We start from the raw sequence: 13,206 nt of genomic DNA, 5'->3' as shown, positions 1-13,206 counted from the left end.
CGGATTTCTGCAGTCGTGTTTACGTAAGAAATATACGTAGACACGTATGCGTGTATGTACACGTAACGCGACCTTCGATTACGCGCGACGCATTTAACTTCTAGCGGAGTATGAAAAAAAAAGCTGATTGTTATAATCGTTAACGATTAATAGTCGTCATAAATGGTGATGCTTATTGACATCTTTATTGGATACCTTTACTGAATCTCTTGATGAGAGTACCTTGTAACGTGTAAAATTCTCTGGCTTTTTTTATAATGCACTATTGTATGCCAGCTTTCTTTGGAATATTCTTATACGCAATGATATATCAAAATTGCATTAATCATCAAACGAAAACGTTTCAAGTGAGAGGAGTTAAATTGAAAGTCGAAGTTAAACTTCACGCGACACTCATTACAGATTTTGAAATAAAATACAAGTTCTTTTGGTAACGCAAAAGAAATAGATTGCACAGGTTATATGTTGAAAAATATTGCATATTGATGAATAGAATTCTTTAAATAAAGTGAAAAAATTAATATTTTTTGAATAATCAATTTTTCTTCACAGAGAAAGTAGTAGAGCTTAACGCGAGTCAGACGCGCGAGTAGTTGCGATCATTGTGCGTTCGGGCGTCTGATCAGTGAACGGCATGTTCTACTGCAATAGTTTTTCCAATAAAGCTTTGATATGATAAAGTAAAAAAATATACATTTATTTAAAGTTAGATGTTGCATTTATTTATCATTCTATCTATAACTAATTAATTTGATCTCTGTTTATCGGTAGAAAAATTTCGGGACAGAGAATTTATCGCACTCTCTTGTTATAATTAAAAATTCTATAATATATAATTAGTTGCTCACAAGAGAAACAAATAAATTAGTTGTCAAGTCTAAATTGCATTAGAATTTTTTATATGAAAATTGTTTATATGACAAGATTCCCTTTTTAAATAGTATAATATTTTACTTCGCATTTTTTTTTATATTTTTTACTTTGATCTATTTCAAAATTTATATTTACATATATATTAAAAATATATTAAGTTTTTCTAAATATATTAAATATCTAGTATATTAAAAAAAAATAATGGTTATTAATTTAAAACAAGATTTAACTGATGCGAATTAATTGAAACTCAAATGTCTCGATTATCGCGACAGATTATGTAAGCTATTATTCGCGTGCGAAAGGCAAACTCTCTCTTGTAAAAAAAGTGCGACACGTACATACATAATACGGATTAAACCTGCGAGAAAAGCACGACGTGTTATTTTTTTTTCGCGACATGTTGAAGAGGAATGCAGCTATCGAAAAAATCGCCGTCGGCGGAACGAAGAAAGGAGACGAGAATGAGAGTAGTTCGCGCGCGCAAATCGACTTTCACCGAACAGAAAACTGCAGCCGCGGCCGTCAAAGATCCGCGCCCAATGTCACTATGCGGCACCTCGTAATCGCGCCCGTATTACGTGCGCCCGAAAGACCGGTTTGCTTTTGACAGAGAGAGAGATAGAGACCGGTCCGGAATCCGAGTAAGCAAAATCGCCCCGGGTTGGACGCACGGTTTTTTTTGTCGATTCGATTATAATATATTCGACCGCTTTCCGCCTGAATATTTTTGCACAGTTGGAAAATTTGTGTTTTCTTGTTAAAAAATATATCGGTTTTGATTAAATATTTAACCAAAATTTGTGCCAAAATTTTGATTAAATATTTAACATATTCATGTGGTTAATTTAACGTAATACTATTGTGTTATTAATTAAACTCAAGTGTTAAATAATTAAAACAACTGAAAAAAGTGTAATAAATAATATAATTTGCTATTTTTAATTTTACACAGCACATATGTTCCGTATTATCAGTGACAGGATTTATCTGTTAAAATTTAAAGAAAAAATTGTTGATTTTATTCTACAATAGAAGTGACAATGACTACAGACCGTCAATAATATTTTTTCAAATTAATTTTATCAATAAAAATGTGTTGATTTTATACAAAATTTATTTAAAATTACTTTGAGGTTTGCACTTATTTTGTATTAAAATATTAATAATGTACGGTGTCACTAATAGTATTATTGTCACCATTTAACATATACATATTATGTAAATTAATACAAAAATTTGTCTGGCATATGTGATATCTATTATATTTAACACAAATTTTTCAACTGTGTGCGGAAAACTGACGAGAAAAATATTTGTCTCCAATTTTATTTAATTATATTATTTTATATCTTTATATCTTTGTTTGTGCTTTTCTAAAAATTATTCAAATGAAAAATCTCAGTTTTTTGTGGAAAAAGAAAATAGGAAAAGTTATGCAGCTTTTATCTTTTCCTCTAGATTGTCTAAATTTATTATAAGACGTAATTGTGTGTGTATGATTGTGCAAAATCATGAAACTGCGTCGTTAATAGCGTCTGTCATTCAATTTGTAAAGTGTGCACGTAGCATTTGCGCTAACTGCAACTACATCGTGACCTGAGTACATTCGATTTGATGAATTAAATGAACAGAGCATATCGTATTCACTCAATGTCTTCTTCTCTCTATCTTTGCGTTAATTCTTAAGAAAATTCGATGTATAAAAGATCACGTATAATATAATTTATTTTTAATAATTAAATGCAAAAAAAGTTATTATTTTCTTATAATGTCTCTATCTTGAAATATGCAGTTTATTATATATATTATGACACTCATTACAGTTAATTAAAAATTTACGTTGGAAATAATTTATCCGCAATGAGTCACAAAGTCAAATTGAAGCGGATACACAATGTCCTGTCTGCTTTAAGCGGACGTTTTCGACGAATGAGAGTCCTGTGTATGAACGTCCCTCGACGGGATACATACTCGCCGATTAAGGTTGTGCATCTTTTTATCATTTATCCACGCTTGTAGAAATCAAGGCTATCGACGAAAGTAAAAAGGGGTCGAGTAAATATTGCGCGCTTTTAATGCATATCGAATGTTCCTTAAATGCATCGTAAAATTATCGCTGTTAGTCAATCGTCTTACTTTCCATAAATCAGTGTCGAGATGCCAATTTGCGTGCGAGTAAAATACATTTAACGTTAAAAATGTTTCTTTGGTTTTATCATTTGTCATCGATCCATTGCGCGCAAAGTTAAAAATGTATAAACGAAACAAATGTAAATGCCCGTCAAGGTAGTCTGTCGATCGTTAATGTTTGCTGTCGGATAAAAATGATGAAACATGAGAGAGGAGAAGGAATTAAAGAAAGTATGCCATGTGCTTATAAAAAAAGCAAAGAAAAATATATCATTGTTGATAAATCATTATTATGAAAATGGGGCAATGTTTCATGAGTTTTAAATAATTAGTTATAATTTTATCAATGTGATCGTTTACAAAAATATATATTTTATCAATCAGAGAAATCAGATAACGTAATATATCATATTTGATTTGTATACAACGTTTTATCATTGTCGCAAATAATTTCTTTTAAAAGTTGCTTTGTTTTCCACGCATACTGCGTGATACGTTGTACTCTTTTCGAACGCGTAAATCGCGTTCGGGCCGACTTATAACGAGGCTTATCCTCGTATACAAGAAACTACTGCGCTAACGAGTAGTCGCGAAGATCATATGAGATATGAAGTGAGAGCAAGATCAATCCAATAAATATTAATTGGTAATATATCGCCATGAAGGAAAGTTTACATATATAACACGGTCACGCCCTCGAATTTGCATTTCTAATTGCCGGTTTCGCCGTCGAAAATGACATTTACCTTTATTTATAGTTTGATTGATTTTGTACTTCTGATTTTATCAGCAAAAAAAGTAATTAATAAATCTTTTCTCCACTAGAACTATTTCTCTCTCTCTCTCTCTCTCTCCTTTTCTGTGATATATTTTGCATTCACATCTAAACATTTATTATACACAAATGAGAAACTAGAGATAAGAGAATACACATATAGATAAGAAAAAGAGCAAAAGTTTTTCAAATTATAGAGAAATTAATAGATTCTGTGCCTATAGTGTCTGATAGATAAAATGCTTCCGATATTATTAATAAATACTAGTAGCAGAACAATGGTATAGTATAATAATATAATAGAAAGCGTGAAACGACGATAACCTTGGCATCAAGGCCATTATTGCCTTGGATGATATTGTTCTCGTCGTATCGATCATTTCTATCTTCTGGAATCGCCGGTCGAATATATCGCATGTAACGTGCACGTGCTTCCCGAAAAACGGTCCGCCCTGTTATGCAACAACGCAATTTAAATCGAGCCCAGGAATTTGGACGCCTTTCTCCCATGGCAAATAGGTCGCGCGCAAACGAGCGAGCTCGAATTCGGTGGCTCACACACATGTGCAATTCTTCTTCCTCTATACTACACGTGTTTTTTCTCACGTGCTGTATATGAGAGTCTTGCGAGACGCTATTCCGGCGCGATACGGGGATCACGATTTGGCAACACATAATAGATATTAGATCATCTAATCCGTATAACGTCAACTTTATCTTAAGTGGACTTCGATTAGCATATAATTTTAAGGCTCGATATACATGTATATAGTTTACAGTTGACTTTTTCTTAATTTGGTTAAGACTGAAAATTTGATTAAAAAAGATTACATCAATAATTATATATATATATATATATATATGTATATGAAATAAAGGGAATATTTTGTAATTTTAATTTTTAATTAGATCGAATAAAACTACGTTTCTAAATGTTTATGATGAAGTAGAATCGAATATTAATCATGATAATAATAATTATGCGAATTAATAGAGCGAGTATTAAAGTAAAAGAATTATTCGGTAAAACATGTTTGCTCCAATTATATCAAAATCGAGGAGTCGGACCGAAACAAAATTATGGTGTATTTAATGTTGGTTATGGTTTAATAAAACATTTAATAACTGTTCCAGTTTCGATCTCTTGATAAATAAAGGAAACCGAAACCGTTTAAAATACGGTTTTTTCTGATTTAGGTTCTTTTATTGCTTTTCTATCATTTTTATAATAAATTATATTATATTTTATTAGCAATTATATTATTGTTTTTTTATGTAAAAATATAGAAATTATTAAACTTACTTGTTTTCTTTTTATATATATATTTCATTATAAAATAAAAAAAAATATTACAAAATGTAAATAATTTTTTTTATTTTCTTGAAAATAAAAAGACTTTATTCTAAAAGTAATTATTTTTATTTACATTTATTGTTTTTAATTCATTATTTCTTCTATTTTTGACTTTTTAAAAATATTCTATTTTTATCAAGTTTATTATTTTTCGATGACTTTTTTCCCGTTTCTGGCTCCCTAAAATATTTATATTATAAAAAGTGAAAACGAAAGAGAAAGAAAGAAGTTCTAGAATATATTACAACCCAAACAAATAAAATCATGAATATAAAATATTTTATAGAAATAAATTATGCAAAAACCCAAAAAATACCGAATAAACTGAAAATAATTTAACGGTCCGGTAATGGTTCCGGTATCATAAATTTAACAGAATTTAAATGTGGTTTATATTGTTTCGGTCTGATTAAAAAAAAAAAGAAACGGTTATGGAACTGTTATCAGTTTTAATTCCGGTTCGGTCAGAGTCCTTGATCAGAATAAGTCGAATTATCTCGATTCGAGCCACGAACTATGTGCAAGTCATTATCGGTCTACGAAAACTCAACATCGCGTCCGCAAAAATCGATGTTCTCTCATTGTCGTGCCTGCGATTCTTAAGCGATGCAATGGTGCAATGGTGCAATCGGTCAATCGAGACCGGGGAACAAAAGTGGAGCTTCGTCGCGATCCTTGCGCGGCCGCGGGGAGGTGTTCGAGAAAGGACGAGCGAAAAGCGGAGAAAGTGGGTCATTTCTGGCGAGCGCCAGAAATAACATTACGCGAAACGTCGCGATATTACGCACGAAAGAAGTTTACCCCATACATGAAGGGCATGCGTGCGGGACCCGGTCCGGGACCGAGAAGTTTACGCAGCAATATGTATTATATAACACTAAGTATCGTAAAAATTGTTTTACGAAAATCTGACAAATAAAATACTTCAGAATACTTGAAAAATAATTTACAAAGATGTAATCTTGTATTAAGATGTAAATAACGTTATATAATTGAATATTGGAATACGTAATAGATGAAATGTTCTCCGTGAATCGTTATATGTTCGACCGATGGATTTTCACTCTCTTGATTAAAAAATTCCACATTCTATAAGACATAAATTGCGTTTAAATGCCAAAAATGCTGCGCATTATCACGGTTTCAGATAATGTCTTGAAATTATACGAACATCCAACATACGCGTAGAAACAATGAAATAGATTCGGCATAAACAGCGAGGAGTTTCGACATCGCGCGTCGTGAATTTATATTAGTGTGATGACACAGAATACAATAGTTGCAATCCCAAGCTAGAATGTCGCATATATGACGCACATGATTAGCACATTATGTGTGGTAATCGCTCGATATCTAGTTTTCGATTGCTATAATCATTCCTTTTATATGTGTTCACCTTTCTTGTCTTAAAAATCTGAAATACATTTAGAGAGATTTAGAGAGAGCTAGAAAGAATATTTAAAGATCAAGAAAGTTGAATTTTTTTTTTATCGATACAAAATCATTTTCTCGGTGATGAAATCAAATAAATGAATCAAATATAGAGCGTTTCACTCAAACAACATAAAAATATCATCAAATTTTATAATTTTATAATGTATAGAATATTATATTTAATCATTATATGTATATATAGTAATTTATAATGTATTGAGATAAATGATATAGTCCTTTAAAAACCAGCATTATTGGAAAGATTAATAATCAGGCACATGCGATAAATTAAATTAATAAACTAAAATCAATTAAGCCTTTTGCGGAAATATAATCAAACAGATATCAGAGTGAGAGAGAAGTGCTCGATCTTTTTCATCAATTTATATAAACATATATCTTTAAAAAATATAATCATTTTATTTTTAATTAAACAACATCATTTATCTTTACACATTCATTATAATATTTTGATTAAATTTTGCATAAACTTTGTCAAAACATTTATACATTAATGTTAATTTTTATGTAATAGTAATGTTAATTTTTATATAAAGAGAGTCAATCTTTTAAATGCAAATAATAATTTTTGTTTTACTATTATTCTCTTTCTTTGTTTTGATTTCTGTTTCTTTTTTTTACTTTGATTATTGATTATAATAATGTATTTGCCGTATACTTGACGTATTTGACGTTTCTTGTTTCTTATTTATGTTAAGAATAGATTCGTGGATTAGTTTGTCTATGAAGTTTTTGTCCATATTCTGTTAATTCTTCACAAAAATTGGCAATGCCCGGTATTGCACGCACAATCCGGTATATGTAAATATCTATGAATGTGCGTCGCATTCTTTGTAAAAATGTCAAATATTCCGCACATGTGTTATATCATATATACTATATGTGCATTATGTAGTGTAATATTAGCATATTACAGTAATAGGATAGCGGGTTGATGAGATCTAGCGTAAGTGAGTATAGTCTCAAATACATATGTATAATTCCTTTTAATCAGTCACACAGAAAAAAACATACAATGTATAAAAATAAATAAGTTCGGCCTAAGTCGACAACGTGAGCTGGCGCGATCAACGCGATCAGTGGATGTAAGAGGCGGGAGCATAAGAGTAAGCAGCAGGTGCTGCGGCGATCTTAGCGATCGGAGTTGCCGGTGCGGCATAAGCGAAGGGGGACGCGGCATAGGCTAAGGGTGCGGCGTGCGCGGCGTAGGTAAGGGGTGCAGCATGCGCGGCATAAGTGAGGGGTGCGGCGTGCGTGGCGTAAGCGAGGGGTGCGGCGGACGCGGCATAGGCGAGGGGGGCAGCGTGCGCGACGTGAGCGACAGCGGGGGCGGCGATCTTAGCCACGGGGGCAGCGTAAGAGATCGGGGCTGCTAATTTGGCTACCGGAGCGGAGTAAGTGAGGGGGGTGGCCAGTTTAGCAACAGGGGCGGCATAGGCGAGGGGAGCGGCATGAGCCACGGGAGCGGCGTGTGCCACGGGAGTTGCGTATTTGGCGTATGCCAACGGTGCAGCGTGCGCGATGGGGGCAGCGGCGACCGGGGCGACAGCTTTGACAGCGACTGTGGCAGGCTCCTTGCGGACTACGGCGTTGAAACCGTTGACTGGGTCAGCGGTGTAGTCGACGATGCGCCTGGTGCCATCAGCCTCCAAAAGGGAGTAGCTACCCTGGACGAGGTCGCCGTCGCGGGTTTCCTGTTGGCTCTTGGCGTCGCCGGTCAAACTGTCGTGCACATCGTATGCGTAGCTGTACTGGGGATGCGGATCGTAGTCAGCCTCGATGGTCTTAGCCACCACGGCCTTGGCGACGGGGGCTGCGGCGTAAGCGACTGGAGCAGCGGGGGCGAGGATACCGGCATTGGCGGCGGCCACAAGGGCGGCAAAAGCGACAAACTGTAAAAAATTATGAGATAAAATTATTTTCAGTTTTATGTAATTTACGAGTTTCTTTTAATTAAATTGTTTAAAAATTATTTTATTCGTCGATTTTTCATATTAAATGACAAACTTGCGCTCTATATTCTTGAAACACATAAATATAGCTTCTATGAAAGCGAAAAAAATCTAATCAATTAAGTTTTTTTAATCATATTAAATATCGATATCAGTTTATTATTATATTTAAAAATATAAATTTATGCAAGACTCAATTTTAATCGAGTTTTACTTTTCAAAAGACAATTTCAATATATGATAAACTTTTTTAAAACACTTGACACGAGTGTATGATTCGGGTCCAATAGACTTCAGATATATAGAAGACTAACAGACTCGAGGAGATCCTTCACGTTCGCGATCCTCTACCTACCTTGAACGCCATTGTTCCTTGGATTTGGTTGTTTTGGATCGACTAAAGCGAGACTGATGATGTGCAGCGTTGATCACAACGGCTTTATATACCCGATAGCCCGAACCACCACCGTATAGGCCCCCACCGACGATCCCGATGCCAGACTTTGAAAGTTCGTCGACGGTCGACCGCACTTGAACTTGGCCGGCACTTGCGATGGCGCACCCTCGCTCTCGATCCATATACATCGCAAGCACTTGGAACAATCTAGCGAGGCAAGAAATTTTTTTCAGCGAAAACAGTATCTGATAATTTCACTTTAATATAGCGATAACTACGTGTGTATATATGCAATACCAGCTTTATTTATTTTAAGAAATAAGGCATTGATGAATAAAAAAATATGTTTTTAAAGAATACAAACATATTAACTTCATAAAATATATTAAAACACATATATTTTCAATTTTATATACAATAAAATAATAATAATTTTATTCATTTACAATGATAATAAATAAAATTATATTTAAAAAAATTCAAATTTTTCTCCTTCTATTTCTTATACAAAAAAGTAGATATTATTATTATATTATTAGAGTGTAATAAAAACTTATTCGCAAGTAGTAAAAAATAAAAAGAATGAATATCATGACTATGCATTTTTTTACATTTTTGATTGATTTATCTCTTTTATTTTAAAAAGTGAATAAGGAAGGAGCTTCGAAAATTATAATAACAAGAGTCAATTGTCAATGCGTGAATATTGATAATAATTCATTATCTTTTCTAGTATGTCATAATTCAATTCGTCTGCTTTTTCCGTCTATCGGCGGAATTAATTCTCAAGTGTCATTGCGCAATACACGTTTGTCTGTATATTACTGACCATGCCAAACGTCACTTCTCGTATACGGTCCTTGAATGGTTCGACGATTTCTCATGAGGCATTAATCGAGAATAAATTAGAAAATTATAGTACAGACTTTTATCATGATTACCTAAGACCTAAGAGAAGTTTGTACCATTGGATTCGACTAAAGATATAATATAGAGTGCAAGTATTTCCAAGCAATCGTAACAGGAATTGATCTTTATACAAACATGTCTTGATATGTGATAGATTGTTACATATTTATTTTTAGAATACGATTTTAATGGTTCTAAAATAATTCTGAAATACAACAGTAAAATAAAAATTCTTTTTACTTAAGGATATTTTAAGAAATATTTTTTATAAAAAAAGATTAACACAAATATATTGGATTTTGTCATTTAAAATTAAGATTGAAAATTGATTGGGTTCCTGACAAATTCTAGAACAATCCGTATGCAGACAAAATTATTTATAAAAATACACGACACATATGCCTTTTTCGAAATTGACCGAGTGTTCAGGAATACTCTATATCCTCTCACATATGATGAGTGATCTCTATCAAGTAGATCACCCACATAGTCGAGGAAACGCAAGTAATACCACCACCTCCTCCTCCTCGTCATCGTTGTCGCGAAACTTTCCAGACATTCCATACATGTCTTTGCCGAATGTGTCGCGAAAGACGGGATACGCGTTCTTGCGTCATATCATCTAACATCATCGGGGCCCGTGCGACGTTCAGAGAAGGAAAGAAAGAGAGAGAGAGAGAGAGAGAAGTGGAGCACTTTCATAAAGAAGAAATAGGTAGGTCGCCCGCGCGAATATCGCACGGCGAGGTCCGCCCCGATCGATTGCGGGCCCGCGGGCATTATCGAGCAATCTCGTGTCGATCGAAGCTTGAGATTTCGCTCGTCACCGTCACGTTCGATTTTTCTCGTTCGCTCTATCCCCTGGACCACGCTATTGCCCATGAGATCTGCGTGAAAACATTATTTCAATTAACGCGACAAATTATCGATATATTGGAACTTGAAAGCTAACTAAATGCTCGTTGTTTGAGCGTTATATGCGATTGCACAATCGAGGAAATGATTTTGGAAACTTTAGACATGTCGCACGTGGCATGCACAAAATTGCTTTTCGTACCGTTCTACTTACGGAAAAATATATATTTCTAGATAGATTTTAATTTTATGTCAGAGTTTAATTCATTATATAATTGACATGAATTAAAATCTGTCTAGAAATGTGTTATAAAACTTGTCTAGAAATATATAAATATATAATATTAATTACGATTATCTATTATCCGCGTAACATATATTAGAATTAAATATTTTAATTATATTTAAATAATCATATATTTAATTTTTTTTTTAATCACACTTTAATTTATTACCGCGAAGAGAGATGTTTATGTTAAAGAACTTAATTAATACTGATATAATTGAATCTTGCATCGTCATAATTTCATATAATTTATCATCGTGCATTTGTAAAGGACACATTTAATAATTGAAATATATTATAATATTATTGCTCTCTTGTATTTTTTTTTACGTCACGAGAAAACACGCTCGTTCGACGTTTTCCATATAGGGCAACAGTTTATAAAGTATAAGCATCAATGGAGATCTCTTTGTCATCTTTCTTCTCGCGTTCGGCACAAAAAAAAGACCCGTTGACTTTGATTCAGTCAGTTATAAGAAAGATTGAAGGTCGTGGCGGGAAGTTCGTGCGTACGGCATTAATTGGCAGCAAATTACATCCTGGACATTGAAACTGTTCACCTTCTTGGTCGAGGAAAACATTTTAATCCGGATCCCTGCAGCGCGTGTCAATTATCGAGAGAAGTCTTGTAACTCTCTTTTGAAATCGAATTGTGCGAGTCGCGTACTATTACTATAACGGGATACATCTGCACGTCTTATTTATGTATTAATTTTAACGACCTTCGCTTTTCTCTCTTCTCTTCATATACGTAAAGATAGTGAGATATCTTTGTATATTTTTTCATTTGCTTTAATATTAAAAAACAGAATAAATATCGCTATAAGTGTACAATTTCAACGCAATATATAACATTATACACATTCGTAAAATAAATAAAAATAAATATATAACTCTCTTTCTGTGACATGAATCTCTTTCTCTCTTTTTGTTTCATTCGATATGTAAATATCTGTTTCTATGTTTCATATATATTGCCAATCGTGTATAAATATTTTACTATAAACCAAAAATTATAGCTTGTAGAGACTTGTGATATAAGTATGCAATGTTTTAAATTAAAAATAATTATACATATATTAATTTTTGCGAATTTGTCTTTACGTTTATAATTAAATTTCCCTTTTTCAATTATTATCAGTTCTGAGTGAAATGTGTTTGCTTGTCATGTACGCGCGTCAGGTGATGTATTTCGAGATCTAGATGTATCCGTCAGGCTTCAAAATTACACGGGATAAATTTCGAAACAGTTCGCATAATTATTTGGCTTTGGGATACCCAGAGCGACAGCCTACATAGCCATTAAATTCTGTTTGAATGTCGATCAACGCACAGTCGACGCTCACGCAAGTTTATGCAAGTAGCAATATATAATTCTTTATTGCACAGTACTGTGCAATGTGTTACGTTGATTAAAATGCATTTCACGTTACAATGATAATGTCTGGTAATTAAGACTGAAATAAAAAAACGATAAAAGATTGAAGTAGATATACTAATTAACACAATAATAACGTGATATAATTGATGAAGAAACTTTAATTTAAATGTAATTTTAAATTAGTATCTCATTAGATATTAAAATAAATTATATTAGAGAATTATAATTTAAAGTATTCACCCCCTCCAATACACTTAGAATATTATAATTAATTATAATTAATAAATTTATTTAGCTATAGAATGTAAAAATATATATATAACTTTCTATCATTTATATTTTTATTTAATGCTAGTAATATTCAATGTTATAAAGATTTATTAATATTTGTAACAAAAAACTAAATAAATTCAATTAGAAAAAAATATTAGCTCATGTTGTAAGATTTTCAATGTGATGTTCAATCATCTTGAACATTTCGGTTGTTGAAATCACTAATTATGAACTTCAGTCATCAATTTAAAAAAGAAAATTATCTCGCAAGAACATTGTGATATCTACTAACGTCATTTCTAAGCAATCATGACAAACGTAAAAAATAGCTCTGCGATAAAGGGCCTTTCAATTTCATATTATAGATCAGAATGCCTAGTCGAATAGTACAGAATTAACAAAGATGCGGGCATTAAAATCGTCGATCAAAGCCGAGCTAAGACATCTGGTAAAGAGAGTAGAATGACGGATGAGCTCTATGAATTTATAGAGATGAGTAATTTGATGATAAAGCCAAGAGAGTCTCTATAAGAAAAAAGAAAGTCATGGTATTTATTATGAGA

General features: G+C 32.9%; 1 protein-coding gene across 1 annotated transcript; it reads right to left on the bottom strand.

The window, feature by feature from the left end:
* Positions 1–7,580: 7,580 nt before the first annotated feature.
* LOC126848093 (cuticle protein 19.8-like) lies at positions 7,581–8,958 on the bottom strand. Its single transcript, XM_050588669.1, has 2 exons — positions 8,898–8,958; positions 7,581–8,482 (listed from the first exon to the last, which is right to left on the bottom strand). Exons 1-2 carry the CDS (start codon positions 8,907–8,909, stop codon positions 7,667–7,669), a joined length of 828 nt encoding a protein of 275 aa, XP_050444626.1. The 5' UTR covers positions 8,910–8,958; the 3' UTR covers positions 7,581–7,666.
* Positions 8,959–13,206: the final 4,248 nt, after the last annotated feature.

The sequence above is a fragment of the Cataglyphis hispanica genome, chromosome 3, assembly GCF_021464435.1.
Source record: "Cataglyphis hispanica isolate Lineage 1 chromosome 3, ULB_Chis1_1.0, whole genome shotgun sequence".
NCBI classification, from domain to species: domain Eukaryota; kingdom Metazoa; phylum Arthropoda; class Insecta; order Hymenoptera; family Formicidae; genus Cataglyphis; species Cataglyphis hispanica.
The sequence above is the reverse complement of the archived record's forward strand: the minus strand, read 5'-3'. Positions and strand labels throughout refer to the sequence as shown.